Source organism: Dermacentor andersoni, chromosome 5 (assembly GCF_023375885.2).
Source record: "Dermacentor andersoni chromosome 5, qqDerAnde1_hic_scaffold, whole genome shotgun sequence".
NCBI classification, from domain to species: domain Eukaryota; kingdom Metazoa; phylum Arthropoda; class Arachnida; order Ixodida; family Ixodidae; genus Dermacentor; species Dermacentor andersoni.
The window spans coordinates 66,301,796-66,323,305 of NC_092818.1; the positions used below are offsets into that span (position 1 = coordinate 66,301,796).

The 21,510-nt window shown below is 46.1% G+C and overlaps 1 protein-coding gene across 11 annotated transcripts in view; it reads left to right on the top strand.

Moving 5' to 3' along the window:
- LOC126530734 (transcription factor 4-like) overlaps window positions 1-21,510 on the top strand; it is a 168,468-nt gene that overhangs the window by 127,470 nt on the left and 19,488 nt on the right. For 2 of the 11 annotated variants that reach the window (XM_055070768.2, XM_055070772.2), the window contains exons 6-14: window positions 4,284-4,371; window positions 5,111-5,301; window positions 5,827-6,225; window positions 7,305-7,386; window positions 9,984-10,063; window positions 14,359-14,427; window positions 17,012-17,209; window positions 17,617-17,701; window positions 20,462-20,627. In XM_055070768.2, coding sequence (XP_054926743.1) covers window positions 4,284-4,371; window positions 5,111-5,301; window positions 5,827-6,225; window positions 7,305-7,386; window positions 9,984-10,063; window positions 14,359-14,427; window positions 17,012-17,209; window positions 17,617-17,701; window positions 20,462-20,627 — 1,358 coding nt within the window. The remainder of the gene's footprint in view (window positions 1-4,283; window positions 4,372-5,110; window positions 5,302-5,826; window positions 6,226-7,304; window positions 7,387-9,983; window positions 10,064-14,358; window positions 14,428-17,011; window positions 17,210-17,616; window positions 17,702-20,461; window positions 20,628-21,510) is intronic. The other 9 variants (XM_050178013.3, XM_050178018.3, XM_055070770.2 and 6 more) reach the window with 8 other exon arrangements.

The following is a 21,510-nucleotide window of genomic DNA, read 5'->3' on the forward strand; positions in this document are numbered from 1 at the left end:
GAAAAATAGTAAAATAGCGGGGAAGGTGGCCGCCTCGCACTTTGCCCCTCCCGCCGCTGAATTGGAAATCGAATCCGTTCTCTTCGCGCCCTGGCCTCCTCTGGGAAGAAGCCTGGCGCATAACAAGCCGCCGCAGAAGCAGGCTTCGCGAATGCGTCTATTTCTTTTTTCTTTCTTCTCGAAAGCCCGTTTGCTGTGCTGAACAACAGGACTGCTTTGTTTTTTTTTTCTTTTTCTGGAAGCACGCGTTCGTCGGCCACATTGTTTTGCCGCGCTTTTATCTACCGTTCGGCAGCGAGCGGGCTCTTCCGCTAGCCGTTTTCACGACAGAGAGGGTGAGGAAAAAATAAATAAATCCGGTGCTTGGCTTCGACCTTTTCGTTCATTCACGCCCCCCGTTGTGCAACTTGTGGTCTGCCCCATTACGATGGCTTTCTCAGTGTACAGAGAGTTGTCTCTCTACTGCGGTGCACCGAGGTAGCTGGTTCGTCTCCCGGCAGCATTTCCGTGGGAGAGGAGATGCCGATACGGTTGTGTGCCGAAATCTTCACGAGCACTATATAAAAAAAAAATCAAGTCCATAGTGTGATTTCGCTGCGGCTCGTTGAAATCAGTCGCCGTACACATGTGCGGTGCAGCGTTGCTCGCGACTGAGCCAGCCAGAGTGAGTGCCAGAAGTTCGCGATGTTCTGCTGTCGCGTGACCGCCTTCTGCGTTACCTCTTAGGAACCTAAAGTGGTTTGTATGAACTCTGCTGTAGTACAATATTAAGGCCGCTTCGAGGTTTGCCAATGTTACCCAAGAATTTCGATGTCTAGGATGTTCATTCAACGCACACACGCACACGAAGTCTCAAACGTCGTATCAGTAGTGCTTTACTGTGCACAGTTACTTTTTTGCTGGAGAACAACTGTTCCTTGGTAAGGTATGATGGGGCGTAGTACATATGCGGTATAAACCGTGGCTTCTCCAAGAGACGGCGGTGCTCTTGTTGGTGTAGTCGAGACGCGCCCTCTCCGCGTCTTCCTCTCCGGTACTCCGCGAACGTTCGTACGCGCTATCCTGGACACTACAGCGAACTAGAATACTGGAGCTTGTAGAATGTCTAAATTCTCCCGTATTGTCGAATTCGCCGTTCTTTCTGCGCTGACTGAAAAAGGCCGACCTGGCGGAATTCGGCCTGCGACCGCAATAGCATCCCAGAGCTCTCTCTCTCTCTCTCTCTCTCTCTCTCGCTTTCTACCGACTGCTACGCACGCACCTTCGTTTCTCGGGCGAGGTGCGCATGCTGAGCTACACGCAATGCCAAAAATGCAGCAGCGGCAGCAACCGCGTCGACGACTGTAGTGGAACGCCACATTACTTCGAAGGCCGAGCAAAGTCTCGTCTTCCCCGTTTCCCCGAGTATCGCCATCATCATCCCGGGCAGTCCCGTGAATGGAATCGCTTGTCGCCCCCCGTCCCCCTCGACGTCATTTCCTCCCCGCGAGCAGTATCCCCAATGAATCGGCCCGAGTCGCGGCGCTGCTGTCGCCTCTTTCCTCGAGCTTGTTCTCTTCTTCTCGCTCGGCCATGCCCGGGCTACAGGCAGGCAACAACAAAGCCTTCCCGTGTTTTTTATTTTCTTTATCGTTACCCGCCCTGCGATCTCGTCGACGCGCGCCGGAGCAGCTCCGGGGCTCATCATCGCTGTCGTTTCGTTCGCAGTCGGCGTGTCGCTCGCCAACTTCGCGTTCGCTGTCGGCGCCTCTCCATTTCGCCGGGATTTATATTACTTTTCTTCCTCGCGTCGCGATGCTCAACCGTTGAGGTGCATTCCTTCTCTTTTCTTTTTTTGGTGAAGTTGTGTTTCCTCTCTCTCTCTCTCTTTCTCGCTGCATCCGCAGCCTCGTGTCGTCGTGTTTCGGTTCTGCTACGTTGCTCGGTGCCGATTTTGTCGCGAGCGACCCGCGAGATGTTATTGCTCTATTGTTATTGCGATAGTTTCTTTTTTCCATTCGCATGTATTTTTTCTGAGTCTCTGCGTTGATTGTTTTTGTTATGTTTTGGAAATGCGCCGAGACAAAAAGAGAGGACGAGTGAAGCCTTTGGCAATCTCCCGAGAGCTTTCTTTCCAGGACCCGCTGGTGTTTCGGGTGTGCCCTTTCCCCCCTTCTGTCTCTTCATAATCTATATAATCACTCCCTACTTTTTTTCACTTGTTTCTCTTCTTTTTCTTCACTTTTTTCTTTTCGCTCTTTGCGCGACTATCTCGGTAACGCGCCGGCGCTAGGATCTAGGATGCTGCGTGAATTTTTTTTCGCAGAAACCGAGATGAGCGCGTGAAATTGAATTTGGTTTGGGGGCATGTTCGTTGATTTGAAGCGTATTGCGAGAGAGGAGCTCTCTGTTTTGCCTTTGTGAGTTCTTCTTTTTTTTATTGTCTTCATTAGCAAGTTTGTTGACAAGTTCTGTTATTCCTCGTCCCGGACGATATAAACGGATAGGACAGAGAATTAATAAACGGAAAAGTCAGACATCCACCCGTTCGTAGCAATTGCTACAAAGGAAACCCATACGGGTTCCTCGAAAGGAAAGCCTCACAGTTGAAGAAAAATTCGCCCTGGTCCGGGACTCGAACCCGGAACCACCGAACGAACGGGTGGATGTCTTGATTTTCCCTTTATTAATTACTTCTCTCCACCTTGCGGGTTTCCGCAGAACGCCTATGTTATAGGACAGAGAAGTTGGTAGTTTCGCTTGGCCTGGGGGCCGCGCTTTGTAAAGATAGATTTTCAGCCCGATTTACTATTTAGACAATAGTTCTACTTGTCTTATCACCAGTGGCGGTAGCGTCAGAGCCAATGACGAAGCGCGAAATGAATCGCAAGCGGAGTAGATCGTTACAAAAAAAAAAAAAGAAAGAAAGATGCGGGCCTTGCATGTCTTCCCGGTCGGCGTTCTTCAACGCTGTCTGCGTTTAATTGTTGGCGGAAATGAAGGAAACTCACCTCGGCGTAGGAAAACGAAACCCGACACGTCGTTTCCCAAAATTTCGTTCCCGTCCAGCGCGGCGCCGACCCACCATTTCGTGGTTGTCGCGGATTATCGAGCCGGCCACCACAGCCAGGGATTTGAACCATCGACCTCTAGGGCTTGGCAGCTAAGCGCCGTTTCCGACTACCGAGCCCATAGGCTAGTCGAGACGAAAGGGACACTTAAAGATGTACAGTTGGCAACGTGGCGAGCAGAGCAGGGGCGATCCCTCGCGCCCACGGTCTGCGCAGGGAGCGGTGTGCGCCGATCTCCCCCGTAGGCTCCGCAGTTCTTGGCGTCGTTTTTGATCCGCCGCCTTGTTAGACGCGAAGCAATGTTTGTGTGACTCTATACGGGTAGAGTTGAGAAGTGCGGGGAGCAAGGGGTGGGGGGGAGGAGGAGGCACGTGCTTCTTCTGCCTTGAACGGTAGCGTGCTGCTTACGCAAGGTCCGTCTCCTTTGGCATGTGCGCGGGGTTAGATATCTCGGAGAGTACGGGTGGCGGGGGCGTATAAAAGGCGTCCACTGTCGCCGACGCCGCTGCGATAGGTGCGTGCGCCCCCCCCCCCCCGTCCCCCCCGTGTTTATAAACAAGGCGCCCGGGGTGCTCGTTCACTGCCTCCCCCCCCCCCCCTCCCCCCGGCGGCTGCCTTCGGGCCGACCCGTGTATATTTTTCCAAGAGATTTGCTCGCACCCCGAAGAGCATAGCAGCCCATGGCTGATCCTTTATTTTCCTTCCTTATTTTTCTTTTTCTTACTTAGCGAGCTTGCCAAAGCACCTCCTGCAACTGCAACAACCTTTTTAAAGAAAAAAAAAGAAAGCTAATTTGCGGAAAGATTTCGTACCTGCTGTGTCATTGCAGACATTACAGCAGAGTGGGCACGATTAATAAAACAAAGCACAAGGCAAAGGCTGCTTGAGATGAAATCCCTAGAAGTGCGGGGATACGGGCAGATTGGCCTTCAGAGTATGAAAAATAAGTTCCACCTGTAGCATACTTGTGAAGAAGACAAAGATGCGTTAATTTATTTGTAGCATATGCCGTGTGGCAACCTGTGGAGCCAATAAACGGAAAACAAACGCAAGATCACTTTTATGGAGTATGAAAGAAATAATCGTCACAAATAGGAATATTGTGCGACAGAATGCTTCAATCTCCCTACACTTCTATTTGCCTACAACTACCATGTTTCTAGTGCATTGGAATTATTTTTTCTTTTATTGTCCCTGACCAATCTGTGTCCTTTTTTTGTTTTCTATTTGCAGCCTTACGGGTCGGAAGGCTTCGACCAAGATTCACCAAGGTACTCCTCTCCGAAGCCACCAGGCCTTTATGGGGAGCCTTATTTTATTGGTAAGAATTGTACATTTTATTTTGGTGTGGTGTAGCTACTTCTATATTTTGTTTCACCCATCACGTGCAACACTGTGGAAACAAGGAAGGCTTTCCACAGTGGCTGTGTTCACACAAGAAAATAATTCAGTGCTTTTTGCAGGCAATTAGGTGGAACTGTTCTTCATTTAGGCTCACTGATGAGTGAAAAGCAGCTTTAATTTATTTAAATGAAAAGAAAAACTGTGTTATGTGACTACTAATAGGCTGTGTTATGTCTTTTTTCGTATTGTTTTTTAATGCTTTTTGCAAGCTGCGCATGCCACATGGCTTGTGCGAGCATACGTCGCTTTTGCTTTGTCATGTCTAATCTCATAAATATGATATGGCACTCAAAAGATACCACACAAAGTACACGTTGTAGAGCAAATTTTCAGTCGGCCATTAGAAGAACAATGAAGAAAATCTTTAGGTGAGTTGTCAGACCCAGGCCCTTTCGAGTCAGAGTTGTATACCCTAACCACTTTACATGAAACATGCAATGTGATACGTTTTTATCACCAAACTTAATGAGTAGCTTCCACAGCATTGTATGCTAAAGTATAAAACGCAGTACAGTTGTTGGCAAATTTATATGTAACAGAGTTGCGTGAAGTACGTTCTAGTGCCACAATTTTTAGGGTACATGACCGAAGGATGTCAAACATTGCCCCACGAATCTTGTGCTGTACCAATGTGATTTTTGTGGGCCTCTGTGCAGACGGGGGCCATGGTGGAGGAGGTGACCCTTGGTCCTCAAACCAAAGCCTGCAGCCTTCTTCATACTCTTACCTGGGGAACCAGACCTCACACCTGCCCTCCACGTCGTCTGCCTTCTCGTCCATGCACCTCCCTCCCGAATCAATGGTGAGGGGTGGCCGCAGCACAAGGACAGTCTCGATGAAGACACATGTTAGGGAATTTCTTTCCTAAGCCGCAAGTTTCTGCGTTCTTTTTCTTTTTTGTGTAGCAGCTACTGCATCTGCTATTGTATATATGAATGGTATGCAACAAAATGAGAGCTATAATAGAGGCAACACACATGTGTGACAGCACTGCTAAAAATAGTCCCATGGTCTCATTCACCATTTGCTTAAGCTGGGAAAAAGAAAACATAGCCCCTTTACTATCTACAGCACTTATCTTATAAGACATGAAATACACCAGGGGCACTTTTAACTTCTATTGTATTTCATGCCATGCTCTTCCTCGTTTTTGTAAGTGTGAGACCGTCACAACTAACGAGCCACGCTGATTGTGTTACTGCTTTTTCCTGGGATTGAAATTCTCTGAAACCTTGGCTCTCATTCCTTCCCAAGTGCTCTGCTTCAAGTGTTCTTAAGTATGGCTAGCAGGGCCTCGCTTTTATAGCAGTAGTGGCCATTCTGAAAGCTAACCCTGCTCAAGTTTTGACATTGGTGCATCCTCTCCGTGCAGGCATATGGTGCAGTGTCTCCCGGCCAGGAGCCCACAGGCCTAATGCCTACCAGCCTGCCCCCCATGTCGAGCTTCCGCGGGGCTGGTGCCTCCCCGCTCTACTCCTCGCAACAGAACAATGGCAGCAGCGGCAGTGGTAGCACAGCTGTCGTGGCTGCAGGCAGCACAAACACAGGCACCGTGGCACCCACATCGGTGCCCACTCCCACAGCGGCCACCGGCGGTAGCGGCACCACGGCTGGCAGCACCAACCAGGGCACCTCCCCGGCGCCCACGGTAGCCGATGCCCTGTCGTCTCGGACGGCGGGTGGACCTGTTGCCGCCTCTGTAAACTCCTCCGCACACACTCCGTCAGCCTCTTCACAGACGGGGGACACCCTGGGCAAGGCTCTCGCCTCGGTCAGTCTCCCTCCTCATTGTCCGTTTCGTCCGTGCACTTCCTTTTTCACCCCAATAACTATGGTGGGCAATTCGTGTAGGGCTTCTACAGTATTGGCAGTTGCTTAATAGCTGGGGCTTTATAACATGGAGGTCATGGCGTTTTCCCGGTGCCTGCAGCGCACGAAAGCATGGCCTTCGAGATAGGTTTTGGTTACTGTGAAGGGAGCCATTGCTGAAGGGTGGGACCCCACCTGTTGCTACATGACGTATGAGTCACTTTTGTTGCCTGCCGGGCTTGTGCAAGCCAACATATGGCGGACAGTGGCAAGAGGCCACACGTGACGTAGCTATAGCCATTGAGGTTTGCGCATGCGAATTTGCGAGCAGCACTTTGGCCATGACTGCAGCGCCACTGTCGAAGTGGCGCTGCTGAAAGGAATTATACTTGTGCAGCTCCCCAAGCTGGTTTTTATGAATTGGTAATCTACAAACACTGCTCTTCCCACTACTTGTAAATATTTATGGATATCTTTGCCGGAAGTTGGAAAGAAACATACTGATAGGCCTCTACAATGATAGTTGAAATACTGTCTGTCAGATCTTGAAAGATAACTGTTGCAGCCATCTCTTTTGAAGACCATGTTATCACAGTTGAATGATTGATTAGCCACTTCCCTCTTGAATTTAACAAAACGCTTGCAGAATTGAAATCCACTGGCATTGGGATCTGTAGAAATGTTTTCTTAAATGTTAAATGTTTGGTAACAACTGTGAATAGATTGTGTGTTTTTTTGTTTTTTGCTTTACTGGACATTACGGTATCTGGGGTGGCATTCTCGCACAATCACTTCTGAGAGATTGTGCACGGCTCTGCACCAGACATGCTGGCATAAAGCCAGCTGATGGCAATCTCGGCACTGTGCCAAGCTCGCCGTCTTTGCACAGGGCCGGCAATGCTGCTGGCCATATACTTCGACGGGACCAAGGCTGAGTCGCACGAAATCTCACGAAAGTGATGCCGTGTGAGAATGCCGCCCCTGCTTCGCGGTGCGACATGTTCTTACACATCCTGTCTTTTCCTTTCTTCCGGCATGCAGCAGTTGTATTCAGCCGACCACCCAGGGAGCAGTTTTTCATCGACGTCTTCCACACCTGTCAGTTCACCTCCCCCCCTCTGTGGTGAGTAGTTGTCCGAGCACATCTTGCAGCTGAGTGTTTTCCTCACACTACTGGTGGGGCGTCACTTATTGAAATTAATCGTGATCACTGCCTGTTGATCCGAGAACCGTATTGTTTACCTTGTGCTGTAGAGGGGACTTCCCCTTTTGTGTATGAGGGCGAATCAGAAAGTCCTTGCTCCTATTTTTCGTTAGCCAAAATAAGGTAGATACAGGTTATTGCAGATGTATGTACTATTCTACGTACCTTACCACTATTTTTCCACATAGTCCCCACACCGGCTAAGACATTTGTCCCATCACAGCTCTAAATTTGAGATGTCCCTGTGGTAGAATTCGTCCGGCTGACTCTGGAACCACTGTGGGACTGCTGCCTTGGCTTCATTGTTGCATGTGAATCGTCGTCCTGCCAGGAACTTCTTCAGTGGACCGAATAGGTGGAAATCACTAGGGGCAAGGTCTGGACTGTATGGTGGGTGGTCCAGACTCTCCGAGTGAAATAACCAAAGCTTGTCGTCAATTGTCGTCAATCAGCGGCGCATGTGGCCTTCCCGAACGCTCATTGTCACGCAAGTCTTCACGACCGGCGAGTTCGCAACACCGCTACCTCACACTTCTCAAGTCGAGACACCTTTCCCCGTACGTGGGCTGCCTTTCCCTGTGGATTTCGATGGCCATTCGTTCCTTGCTCCACAGGAAACGAATGGCACTTCGTTGCTCTTATGCCATGGACGTGTCAAGCACAACTGCCATCTTCAACAACTGACAGCATCGCTGTGCCATAGAGCTATTGTCACATAAGGCCGGCCAATCCAAGAGAGGTCCACCACAGTGAATGGATGTGTTCACATCACATTTACAACCGTAATTTAGCTAAGAACAAATAGGGCAAAGACATTAGATTTGCCCTGGTAAGTGACCTCAAGTGCGGAAGCAGGGTGGTCACCCATGGGTGAAACTGTCCTGTAGATGCATACCTGCCACCGCTCCGTAATTATCCATAGAGGCTACGGATTCGGACTTGGTCTACGATATTGCGGATGCTTCGTCTAATTCATGGAAAGAAAGTTCTGTTTGTGAAAAGCTTTCTTGTGTCAGTTTCCTACAATGCCTGAGGAAGTCTTCTGATTGTAATAGGACACCATAAGGATGCCTGCTTCGAGCAAGTTTACTTAGACGAATTTCTGAAGCAGGTGAAATCAGGATCAACAGTGTCACTGAAAACATCACTCTGATCTAAAAACAATGTGTCGCTTGTCAATTTGTGCTGTTCCAAATTTGCTATTCTTTGTGTGCTCCGCCTAAAGTTAAATAAGTGTTAATAATGTGCTTGCATGTATGCCACAAAGAGCACACTTAAAAACATCAAATGCATGCTATTCTCCCCTCCCAGTACCCCCTTCTTGTGTTGGGTTCGCAGAATTTTCACCCGCTGTGGTAGCTTAGTGGCTATGGTGTTGCACTGCCTAGCTTGAAGTCGGGGGTTCAATCCCGAGCACATTTCGATGGGTACAAAATGCAAAAACACTTGTGTACTTAATGCATGGTAACCCTTTCCCTACCGCAATAAAAGAAAATTCTGCAATACTTACTGGAACTTCTTTTTCCCTCAGTTTGTAGAGCTTTTCTTTTTTTCTGAATGAAACGGCCCTATTATTTCAATTTAGTGGGGTTCCCTTATTTCACAAATTGTGTAAAAAAGATCGGTAAAGAAGGCTTCACTGCATGACCCTGGTGTCTTGCAAAAAAATGTTTTGCAGGGGTCGATACAGTAAGAAGAAAGAGAATACGAATGAAAAATAACCTAAACATTGCAAAAACATGCACGTGAATAGTGGCCACAGATGAGAACACACCACTTTCTGTTTCCGAGCGAAACTCTACAGAGCTGTGGTTTAATGAGAAGTCGTCAGAATACTTTCTTTTTCTTGCGCTTTCATTGCCTCGCTTCAAGGAGGCTGCCATGCTTTATGCGGGTGTGTCAGCCTTTGCAGTGTAACGAAGGGCGAGACACAAATGCACAACATGGACAAGTGTGGCAATCTAGTGTCAGGTATCGCAACTAGGTGCAGTAGGATGAGTATAGTCTTCATAGGTTTACTGTTTGACAAATTTTTGTTTGTGACCACTATAGTTGTCGTTGGTTACATTGGTACAAAATTTCGTGACAACTATACTTACTCGTCAGCGGGAGGTAAAGGGTTAAAGATACCCCAGTTGATGAAAATTAGTCCAGAGTGCCCCCATTATGGCGTGCCTCATTATCGGATTGGTGCTTTAAACGTAAAACCCCAGAACTAAGTTGAATGAAATTCTTCATGATTTTGAATAATTTTATGTATACTACACAGGTTAGCAGGTATGTATATGCGTTTCGACGCCAGGTCTGTCTGCATCACTTGCTTGCCTATTTTGTCCATCGTAAGTATGCATCGTGTGTGATGGTACCATAACAGAAGTGTACAATTTGCAGGAGTGGGCCGGTGGCCCCGTCTGCAGTAGTAATGGCGAAACTAGGTGCAAGCTGTGCTCAGTCCTGACAATAACAGACTGCATTGATGCCCGGATCTCTGTCTGATTTTTTTTCCTCTCTTGCAGCAGTATCCCAGTGGCCAAGGAATAATGCACAGTCAAGCCAACCTCCGTCTGGTTTCCAGGAAGCTACAATGCACCAGCTGGTGAGTAGGTAGCACAACCCGACTGGTTTAAGTTTGTTTGTGCCTCTGCTTTTGACTATTTCACGGCGGTTAGCAAGCCTGCGTATTTCGTTTTTTTTTTTTGTTTCCCCTCGTAATGTAAGATACCCAGATCGCGTAATTAGCCTAAAGTCCTCTTGCTGTAGCTGGGCATATCTGAAGTCGCCAGATATGGTTGCATGCAATGAAAAGAACAACTTGTATTGTTTCATAGCAACTTTTCTTCTCTCTTTTATATTTCTTATCGTTAATATGTAGGGGTGCGCGAATTTTCAACACTTTCGAATAATGAATTGAATAGTCACTCCAGTCGGAACCCGCGATAACGAAATATCGCAACAACGAAATTCCCGCGACAACGAAACATTCTCATATCCCCGGCGAACGCCCATAGGATTCAGTGCATTTCGTACCTCTCGGCAACGAAATGTAGCTGTACTGCAATCCCGCATCAACGAAATTTGCCGGAACGTAACTCCGCATATTGCGCAAGGCTGGCAGGCTCCAAAATGAGCTCAAATGCGATTGTTTTGCATTAAAATTGCGTAAAATACCACCACATTACACTTGCGTGGGCGCCGCCATTTTTGTTCACCAGAACAACCAAGCGCCGGTAGCGATCAGTGCGCTGGAAACACGTCATGGCCGCCATCTTGTTTGTTGATCGCCCGTTTGAAGCGGCACCATGAGCGGCACGCACGTTGCTACCGACATGTGACGACGGTGTTTGCGCGCCTACCAGGCGAGATCGTTGTTCGAAACGCGGGTTCATTTTGCGTTCCCCGCGGTTGACTCGGCGAGGCCTAGTCCAATCGCGTGAGGCGAGACTGAACGCAAACTGGACGCGCGTTTCGAACAACAATCCCCGATCGCGGCAGTGCACTGCGTAATGTGCGCCTCGGTGGGAAAAATGCAGCAAAAACAAAGAAATCCACGTCCCACCTATGTGGACTTGTTTATGGCGCTTGAGATGGCGGTCGCGGCATATAGAGTGTCACGCATGGGGCCATAATTGACCAATCGTCCTGGAATACGCATCCCTTGCTTCAAGAACGCTGGTTTTGGTGCCAGCCGACAGGCATCGTGTGCGGATTCTACACCGGATGTAGATTTGCGCGAAAGGGCCGTTATCTCGATCGTTTGCCTTCGCGTACACGAGATACGATCACTTTTGCGATCGGCACCGGCCGCGTCAGCGCCTACGGGCAACAGCGTGCGCTGGAGAAATGCTGCTGCATGCGCTGTTACTCTGCGTCCGGTGCCGAGTTACGCAAAATCTCGGCAAGTGATCGCATCTCCGAAAGCAGTTGACCGTAAATTCTGCGCTACGGCACTACTGCCACTGCTGGTCGACGCATGCGGCACACTTTGTACTGTCAACAATGCGGTTCTATATCCTCGAGCAAAGCCTGCAAAGTAAGCTAACGGAATTTGGACAGTAAAGTTTTGTTCTGCGATGCGTTACCTATCTGTGGTGTCTCTTTTCGCAACAACGAAATTCTCGCGGCAGCGAATTTTTTCGCGTTTCCCGCCGATTTCGTTATTGCGAGGTTCAACTGTATTCGTAAATGCGAATATTTTTCATATACCTTTTGAATATTTCGTAATGTAAACTGCACCCAATAAACATAAAATTGGAGCAGAGGTACAGTAAATTTTCACCCCAGCGGGCATAGTATAACCACAAACCATTAGAATTTGCATAGTGGAGCAGGCTACATTGCTTAGGTAGCCATACTTTACACGCTATGCAGCTATCGTTTGTACTCTCTGAAAAGGCTTGTGCACGTGAAAAAAACTACTTGCTTGCTCGTAATGCTCCATTTGTGCTTTCAATAAATCGCGCTTCATATCATACTATGTAATGAGACAAACGTGCTAACTGTAAGAATACGAGCATGTGCACAATGGCGCGTTTATTATTTAGAAATTATTCGTTATTCAATTCGTATTCAATTCGGTCTCAAGAATCACTATTCGCACGCCCCTGTTAATATGCGACATGCATGGGAGCACACTGCACGTGACTGTTGGCAGCGAGAACGCCATGTTGTCCTAGATCCTGTTCTTTTAATTCCATCGATCTTTCACATTGGACGTATAAGTCTGAGAGATATACTGAATTCACAGTGCATTCCACTTATAATGTACCATATATAATGACGATAACAGCAAAAACTATGAAAATGATAGCATCGTCTTGACATGTATGTAGAACATTCAAATAGTTCAGCTCTTTAAGTAGCTGCTTCTGGCTCAGTTCAGGCATCGAATGAAATAAAGGAGTGATAAAGTTGACTTCTGTTTATTTGGCATTGGTGAGACTGTCAAAATTTATTGACTGCCGTATTGCCCTTATGTAACGCAACAGCGATTGTAATGCAAGGGTCGACTTTCCCAGTCACGCAAAATAAATAAAACTGCGTATGTGATGCAAGATGAACTGAAAAAGAAATGGTACCTTTATTCAAGGAATCACATTTAAAAAATGAATTCTCTTCACTACTCATCGTTGTCTAAAAAGAACTCCTTGGGCGGTATTCTTGGGTAATCGCTTTCGTAGATAGTTTTTTGCGAAATTTCGCGTGACTCGACACTGAAAGCATCCCCGACAAGTTTTTCTGGCGCTGTCCTAAGCTCGCTATCAGTGCCACGAGAGCTGTTGGCTGCATACTTCGAAGGGTTTTGTGCTGGATTGAGCCTAGTCTCGCAAAAGTGAAACTATCTCCAAAAGTGATCGCCCGAGAATCGAGTCGTCTTCCACGCTGTCACGCTTGTTCGGGATTTAAGTGCTTCTTAAAAGACCCCACAACCATTTCATTCGGGGTCAATACCAAGCCACTTCTAGTTCCCCCAAGCCTTTTCGAGTGGCCACACACTTAAAGGGGCCCTCACCAGGCCCCATAGCAAATTTGGGTTATACGCTGGAAGTTGTTACATGTCCTCTAGGGAGCGTTCTGCCGCAAAAATTTTTCAAATAGGCTCATTAATAGCCGAGATAGAAATATTTCAGTGCCGTGAACCCGTGATTTCAGCAGGCGGGCTCCACTGCCAAGCAAGATGCTCTCTCCACTCAACCTGTCTAGCCTTCGCAGGCGAAATTCCTTCCCTGCGTTCTCCCCTACCGGACCTCAAGGATCACGTGACGCATATGTCACGTGACCCATATGTCACATTCATTCTTTTTTTTCTAGTTTCACCCAGTTTATAACAACAAAATTGTTTTGGATGTCTTTGATTCTAGCTATAAAAAAAAAGGCAGAACTTGCAGAATTCACCCTCTGAGAAGGTAAATTTATGCCTAATGTTGATTGTTGTCTCTGAGACAGCTCTTTATCGCTGTGCGCTAGCACGTTGCGCTCCGGCGTAGTCCACTGCGTTTGATATTCCATATTTCTTGAACGACTCTGCAACCACCGCGAACGGGACAGTTGTCCATGCCTTCGATATCCACTTTGCCTGTCTGGCGTGCAATGCAAGACTTCAAACACTTACGGCTCCATTGCAACTTGCTTGGCGCATAACGTAATTTCTCTTTTGAATGAAAAGCAGTGATTCATCAGCATCTACCTAGGCAAAATGCTTGTACTGCTTCTGCTCCATCTTGTGATAAAATGCCTATGACACTGGCTCTGACAGTAGGCTGTTGCTGATGCTACGAACACTGTTTCAGTTTCATATCTGATAGCAACATCTGGGCAATTTTCGGACAAATTTCTAAGAAAAAAAAATATGGTGCACCTTAGAATTGCGTAAATCTTTATTCATTGTGAGCTTCCATCTTTACTTGAAGTTTCGGGAAAGCCAGGCCAAGAATCAACATCTTTGGTGAGCAGTTTTAAATAGTGTGATTTGGTTGTACTATTCAGTCACTTAGTACCACCAAGACCTGTGTGGCAACCATTGGTATGGTTGATTGGGAGCACCATTGTAGTCTAGTGAGGGGCAGTGTGAGCGCCTACAAAAGTCCTGGCAAATGCTTGGGTGCTGGCAGGGACCTTCGGTTGGGCTTGAATTAGCCGAAGAACAAAGTATAAACTTGTCAGATTGATTAGGCCTGCTGTATCAGTGGCTGTTTATTAGTGACCTGACATTCGTGCTTTGGGAAATGTCATATGAAGTGGACTGCTCTGTGTTTGCATTTGCACTTAGTTGGGTAGCTCGGGAGCGGTCGCTGAAGAAGGGATGATTTTCTCGCCCATTCATCAGCTGCAAAAATTTGTGTCGCATCTTGTGCACGAACCTGACTGCACTTTCTGTTGACCCTTCTCACGTAGCACCATTCTACTACTCTGGCTGATGACACTTGTGATGGTGACTTTCATTTTTTTGGAGACTCAGTGGAGGTAACTAACCCGCATGCCCACTTATGTTGTCTCTTGCCGTTTTTGGGAGTCCCACGTTCGCCATGCCTGTGTTGTCCTTGGCCGTGCGGTGTCGTCATGTCACATGGACACGCTGTTGCTAGGATGAGCTGCGTGTGTCATTTGTCCCTTTGCATTTTGTACCATTTCTTTTGTAACAGTCAATGTAGTGGTGCTGGCTTTCTTTGAGAGTTACAGTGGCTTTGAACTAAGCTTCATTGTTTCTTTGCCAAAATATTGAAGTACTTTTTTCTTGCTTTTTGTACTTAAATATGTGATTAGCTTTTATGTATGTCGTCTAGTGTGCATAATAACTCATGTAATAACCCATAACCCATGTAGATGAAACGTTTGTGGCCCCACTTAGAAAAGGTTTATTAGAAAAATTTACCTTATTTATTCGAACCTAGGCCGGAACCGATTCTAAGCCGACCCCCGAACGTTCGAAGCCAGAAAAAAATTAAGAAACTTGCCTCGAATGTAAGCCAAACAAAAAAGTGAGGACAGCGTTCACAAAATGAAAACAGCATTTATTTGATATGAACAGACCGAGCTCGCTCTACGTTATCATCGGTGCTAGCCTCGTCGCTATAGCCGAAACCACATGCACGCTTGCGGACATGTGCAAGCTCGCGTCCATGCATGCACAGACAGTGTGGCACGGCTCACAAACATCGAAACAAGGCGCGATCTTGATGAACAGCTCCTCTATGTTATCGCACGCTTATTTTCCTTATCGCTGTCATCTCCTTGTTGCAGCACACACAAAAAGCGTCCCCCATTGCCCCCTCCTAGTGGTGGACGTTTTTTCTAATCTATGCTGAAGTCCCGCCCGGCTTGAGCATTTGACAATGCTTCTGCAGCTAACACAACTTTTCATTTGAAAGTGGAACTATAGTGGCATCGCCTGTTTGGTGCCATTACGATAACTCCACACCACACGCCGATACAACACAGGTCAAAATAGCGATGTCGCTCGTGTACTTCCGTTGGCTACTGGCACGGCTAATAGCGGCTGCAATACTGACTTTTCTAGATGACACTAGCTTTGCACCATATTTATCATGTCAAATTACAGCCTGGCGCATCTTTAAAATCCTTGAATCTAAGCCGACCCTAGAGTTTAGGATATGATTATTTGAAAGAAGAAGAAAAAAAACTCGCCCTAGATTCAAATAAATAGGGTAATCCCAGCATCCATTGCGTATACAAAACGTGAGAAGTTACATGGAGCATGCTCATACATCACTCGCACGAGACCTGAACGCCTCAATTCACAAAACGCCGCTGTTATAGGTGGGGCCGCCTCGTTTGGTACAAGGTTTGTCCAAGTCAACTGGACCCACTGAATTTACTTTGTGGTAAATATTGTGATATGATTAAACTCAATATTCGGCCGTTTCCTTTTTTTCTTGATTTGATTCTATGTTCCATTTGCAATCTGCTTTTGGTATTCGCACATTCGTAATGTAGAGCGTGTGTCTTAGCTTACATGCTCATCACAACAGCTAAAGCTCTCTAGAGCGCCATGACATTCCTACCGCGGTTAGGGCCACCAGTTGTAGGTCGTGGATTTGTATGATTCATAAATGACACAGAACGCTGTCCGGAACGCCCGAAACATTGCATATTGTGCTGTTTAGTTTAGCTCAAGAATTCAACAAATTTGTATCCTGCTGAAGTTTGTGCCAACCACAATTACATCACCAAATGCCTATGGTGATTGAATTCAGTGGCTCATAAAGGTAATTCAGGTAGTGAAGCAAATAGTTCGATTTCTTTGGATAGCAGACTTTCAAGCATGGTGCGCGTTGTTTAGCTTTTGTTATGTACACGTGTGCTGTACTGCATTGCCTGTTCCTGTGGCTTTCTTGTTTTCAATTATAATGGTGCGAGGTCATCTCTGTCTGCATTACCAGTGTTTTTTTTCTTACGTTTGTTCATGCATTGGCTTTAAACTAACACTCTCGCATTGCTGTGTCAAAGACGAGGCCTTTTCTTCTTTATTTTTCCAGCCCTTGATGTATGACCCAGTGTATTGGTGAATTACATTGGCAGAGATGTGAAGGTCTACTCATTGTGTTGTTAAAAGTCAAAAAGAAATGTCAGCAGTTTGACAAGTAGCAGCTACTGTTTCTCGCATTAATGTCACTTAGTTGCAGCTAGCTCCCGTTGACTCACCGTGGTGGGTTAGTGGCTGTAGTGCTCCGGTGCTGAGCTCGAGCTACGGGTTTGATCTTGGCCACAGTGGCGGCATTGGGATGGGCGCGTCAGGCAGAAAAACACTTGTGTACTTAGGTGCACGTTAAAAAAATGCTGTATGGTCAAAATTAATCTTCAGTCCCTCACTATGGCGTGCCTCGTAATCAAGGTCGTAGTTCTGGCATGTAAAACTCAAAATTTCATTTCCTTAATTTAGCTTCCTCTGTTCAGTGCCACGTGAGTGTTCTGTGATAGCTTTGAGTCCATTGTCTGTCTAGTGAATCATAAGTTCAAATACTTGTCGATGGACTTTTGGTGCTGTTTCATTGGTAACGCCCAGTTGTGCGCGTTTGGGTGTGTGCAGCAGACACGAGGGGTTCTAGAGGAGCGGCTGGACGATGCGCTGAGCATCTTGCGGACTCACGCCGAGGGTGCCTCCCTGGGTCCCGCGCTGGGGCCTGCGCTGGGGCTCACGCCCGGTGCACACTCCAACGGACTTCTGGCTTCCTTAACAGCAGGGCATCCCTTCTCGCCTGGCATGCCTACCCTTGATGCACACGGAGTGAGCATCAATTTCTTGCTTTTTTTTTTTATTCTCGCCAGCAGCTATTTTACGCGTTCGGTCGTCAAGCCAAAAGTGCAAGGTGTACAGGGTACGGAATGCAAAAAGAGAAAGCTAAATATTAGCTGGTATTTGTATTTCTAGTATGGACTGGTATATGAGGACTATGTAGAGCCGTACAGGTCCAACAGACACAAGCTGCTAGAAAAGCTTACTTTTTCACAGAACTCGGGCCCCAGAAAATGTTTGATGCCAACTCCACTTTCTTAGAAATCAGCTGTTTAACTACATGTGAAAACCACATGTGTTTAACTACATGCGTTAGGAACATGGCGCATTCTTGTGTTTGTAGATTCTTTTTCTGTATGCTGCTGTACTTGTATTCATTGCACATTGCTCTTGTGCAGGCAAGCCCACCTGCCCTGTCCGACAGTTCTATGAGGAGCAGGACATCGCTAACGACTCCCAACAGCCAAAATCCAACTCATTATGGTAAGTGTTTATGCTTCAGATGGCAAATTGCGCCTCGTCTCTCATCTTGTGTCCCAGGCACGTAAATCTTCATAATAGGGGAAAATTTCACAGATGGCAAACGTTACCGCAGGCATAACGCATTGGTGTAAGATGAGTTTGTGGTAATATTAATGAGTGTTACATAAAAGAGGCAAATTTTATTAGAGCAGATCTCCTGGCCGCTCTCCTAGCTTGTCGGCATGCAAATCTTGTAAGAGACATGACATTTCTCTGTGTATGCTGTTGTAATGCCATGTCTGCAAGCAGTACTTGTTCATTTCATTCGTAATAAATCAGGGGTGTGCATCAAGCAGCAATGCTGGAAAAAGACTGCGGCAGCAGATTGCTAACTCTACCTGTCCCTCTTACAATGCCAGACATGGCTTGCATCGTGTGTGGCGGTAGCAATGACAGATGGCACCGCCATTCCTCTCACTGAGAAAATAACTTGCTTGTTTCTGCAGTCGTAGGTTTGATACTGCTGCATAACAATGAAGCTGGAATGTAAAAACACTGGGGTGCTTAGATTTTGGGGCGTATTAGAGAAATCCTAGGTGGCATCTCTTACAGCCAGAGTGATGCTCTGGTGTTCCAAACCTCCTAAAGTGAGGCACTCCTCAAAAAAACGTTTTCTTTTTAAATATTTGTACTAGAGATATGGAAATCTACCCACTCGTAGAGCTTTATGAGGAGATTCCAAATATGTCATTAGTTTCTGTGTAGCCACTATAGTTCTTGAGTTAGGTCCTACACAATGGCAAAATAGAGCGATTTTGTGGCCACTTTATTATGTGATAAATTTTCACAAAAGCTTTGTGCTGTAGTTTATTTAGTTCGTTGTAGACCACTAAGTACCAATATCTATTCTTTCTTTCTTTCTTTCTTTCTTTATTCAATACTGCGAACCTTGTACAAGTCCAAGCAGGCTGGGTTGAATGGCAACAAAACAATAATAACAAAGTTAAAATCATCAAAGTGTGGCGAAAGGCAATAAAGAATCATTCAGGTTGGTTACAGTGCGAGGAAAAAAATTTAAACTTTAATAAATCTGTACGCGCAAAATACGGTGTCAGGGAATTAGGATGATGGTGGCGTGTATGCCTCGATGTTGAAAGCGACAGATATGAAGAAGGGTTAATAGCTAGATCTTGATTCCAAAACAAGAAAAGAAATTGCAAACGTAAATTTTTTCTTTGTTGTTCAAGACATTGGATACCGTTAATCTGCATTAATTCAGAGGGTCAGTCATAAGGCGAAAATTTAGAGTAAATAAACCTTACAGCTTTTCTCTGTACCTTTTCTAGGTGGGTGATATTGTGTTTATTAAGTGGGTCCCAAACAACGCATGCATAGTCAAGTTTCGGTCTAATTAGTGAATTGTAAGCAAGTAATTTTACGCTAGGGGGAGAATTTCTAAGCTTATGTCTTACAAAGTATAGTTTATGGAATGCGGAAGAGCAAATGTTATCTATATGTAAATTCCATGATAAAGTATTAGTAGGTGTGACACCCAAATACTTGTAGCCTCTTCCAGCAAAGGTGACCAACCTAGGCTGTAGTTAAAACAGCATCTACAATTACTGCAACCATGAAAAAAAATTGGGGAACTTCAACAAATTTTTTTTCACAATCACATGAAAATAATCTTGTACGTTTATAATTGCCTTATACTAACGAAATTTGGCATACATACTCTTGAAGATATGTACAGTGGTGATACCTACTTGAAATTGCGATATCTCCCATCAGTAGTTGCGAAATTACAAATTTATATTTCAGGGAATCTAGAAAAAAATTAGTTGAAATGCTCCAACCTTTTTGCACAGTTCCAGTAATCGTACACGCTGTTTGACTATATATTGGCACTTTGTGATCTAGAAAGAGCTAAACAAGGTACAGCACGATGCTTTTTCTGAAAATTTAGTACATAAAAAAGTGCCCGCAAAGATGGCTGTATTCTGCCATTAGGCATCACATAACTCAAAAACTATAACAGCTACACAAAAAGTAAGGACATATTTGAAATGTGCATAGAAAACTGTAATTGGCTGAATTTTGAAGCCCCTAGTACAAGTAATAAAAGAAAGTTGTTTCAAGGAGTGTCTCCTCTTAATATTATTTTATTCGAACTTCTGCATTGTTGCAGAAGTTGTGTGCTTGTGGACATACAGAGGGACCCCATTGATGTGTCGCATTTTCGCAGTCTCGACCCAAAGGCCATTGACTCCTGTGTATTATGTTCCCATTTGAGATGTAGCCTTTCTGTAATGTTCCCACATCTTATGTTGCGTGTGCGGTGGTCACGGAAATTTAGCAGTGCAGAGGCAAAATCTAAATTATGAATGCCATAAGTACACGATACTCACGTCTGATAAGGGACAAACTGTGCATTTTGCTACGCAATTGTTTTTGCTTGCTTCGTAAAATCAGCTTTGCCGCAATAAATCCGTGTTATGCGGTGAAGCATATTGGGAGTGGGAAGCCCCCATTGTCGTAGAATATAGGTGTCCCTTAATTATACACTCACACATAGATGTTCCAAAGCTGTTTCTGGTGTTGGTGTGGCAATTTGGTGCCTTCCTCACTGTTACGTCTTCCCAGCTGTTGCATTTTTCTTTTTCGTGGTCCCTTGAAACACTTCTCAACGGGGCTCTACTGTAACCCGTATTTTCATTAGGTCGATGTGATGTTCCTGCAGTGATGATGATGGTGTGTGCGAATCTCCCCTTTGCTCAACAGTGGAGAGCAGCCCGGGCATCAAGGTGGAAAAGTGCAAGGAGGCTGCCGACAAACTGGAGCACAGCAAGATCAGCCCCCCGAACTCCCCGGGTCCCCTGGGCGCCAGCCTGACCACCCCGACTGCCACGTCTTCCTCTGGGGGAGGAAAGTCCAGCAAGAGGTCTCGGTCAGTTTTTGAACCCCCTTGGGCAGCTTGATGGGAGAGGTTCGGTCGTAATTGTGAGAAGGGGCAGAGGAAGTGATGTCCATGCATACTGCTGCTTTGTTTGACAATGTTTACCTGTATCTAGCGTGCACCCGATGTCAGGCCTCCGATCCTGGCAATCTGGCTTCACAGAATGGATTTTGTTTATGCTTAATGTCTATCATCATGAACAGCTCTTTATGGCTGCCTGCAGAACGCAACACACCGTCCTCCTTGCAGTCCGTCACGTGTTGCATTTGGTATTTCGCTTTCCTTGAGCCAGTCTTCTACAATCACATGTGGGATGGTGGCCCATGCCTAGACTAGCCATTTCACTAGTTCATCCTGTGGCATTGGCAGTTTTCCGGAATGTCCAAAAACACACGATACCACTTATTGCCGCTGGCTTAGCATGTAAAATGATGTATCTTTTGAATGACCTTTCATAATCAAAGCCTGAAAGAGGCAGGCACATCGTTGCCATCCTATGCGAAGTGTTTTGCCACCATTTTGTGACGATAGTGGCAATTAAGACATTGGCTGTTAGGGCAGGCTGTCGTAAACATTGTGAATGTGATTTTGGTTTGGTGCCTGACTGTACGGCGTACAGTTTTTGGGACCAATTTCTTGGAAAAGACTGTGCGGGTCAGAATCGGGTAAATACTAATAATTCATTGTGAGGTGTCATTTTTGCTTCGAAATCTGCCTGAGTTGGACCGACAACAGAGAGGAGATGATGGTTCTTCAGCTCATTGCCTGACCTCTAGTGCCATTAGCGTAGACACTGCAGTCATTAGAGCGACAGTTGGAGTCTGGTGCTTCTGTACCAACCAGACAAATTCAAACTATCTGGCAAGGCCCAATT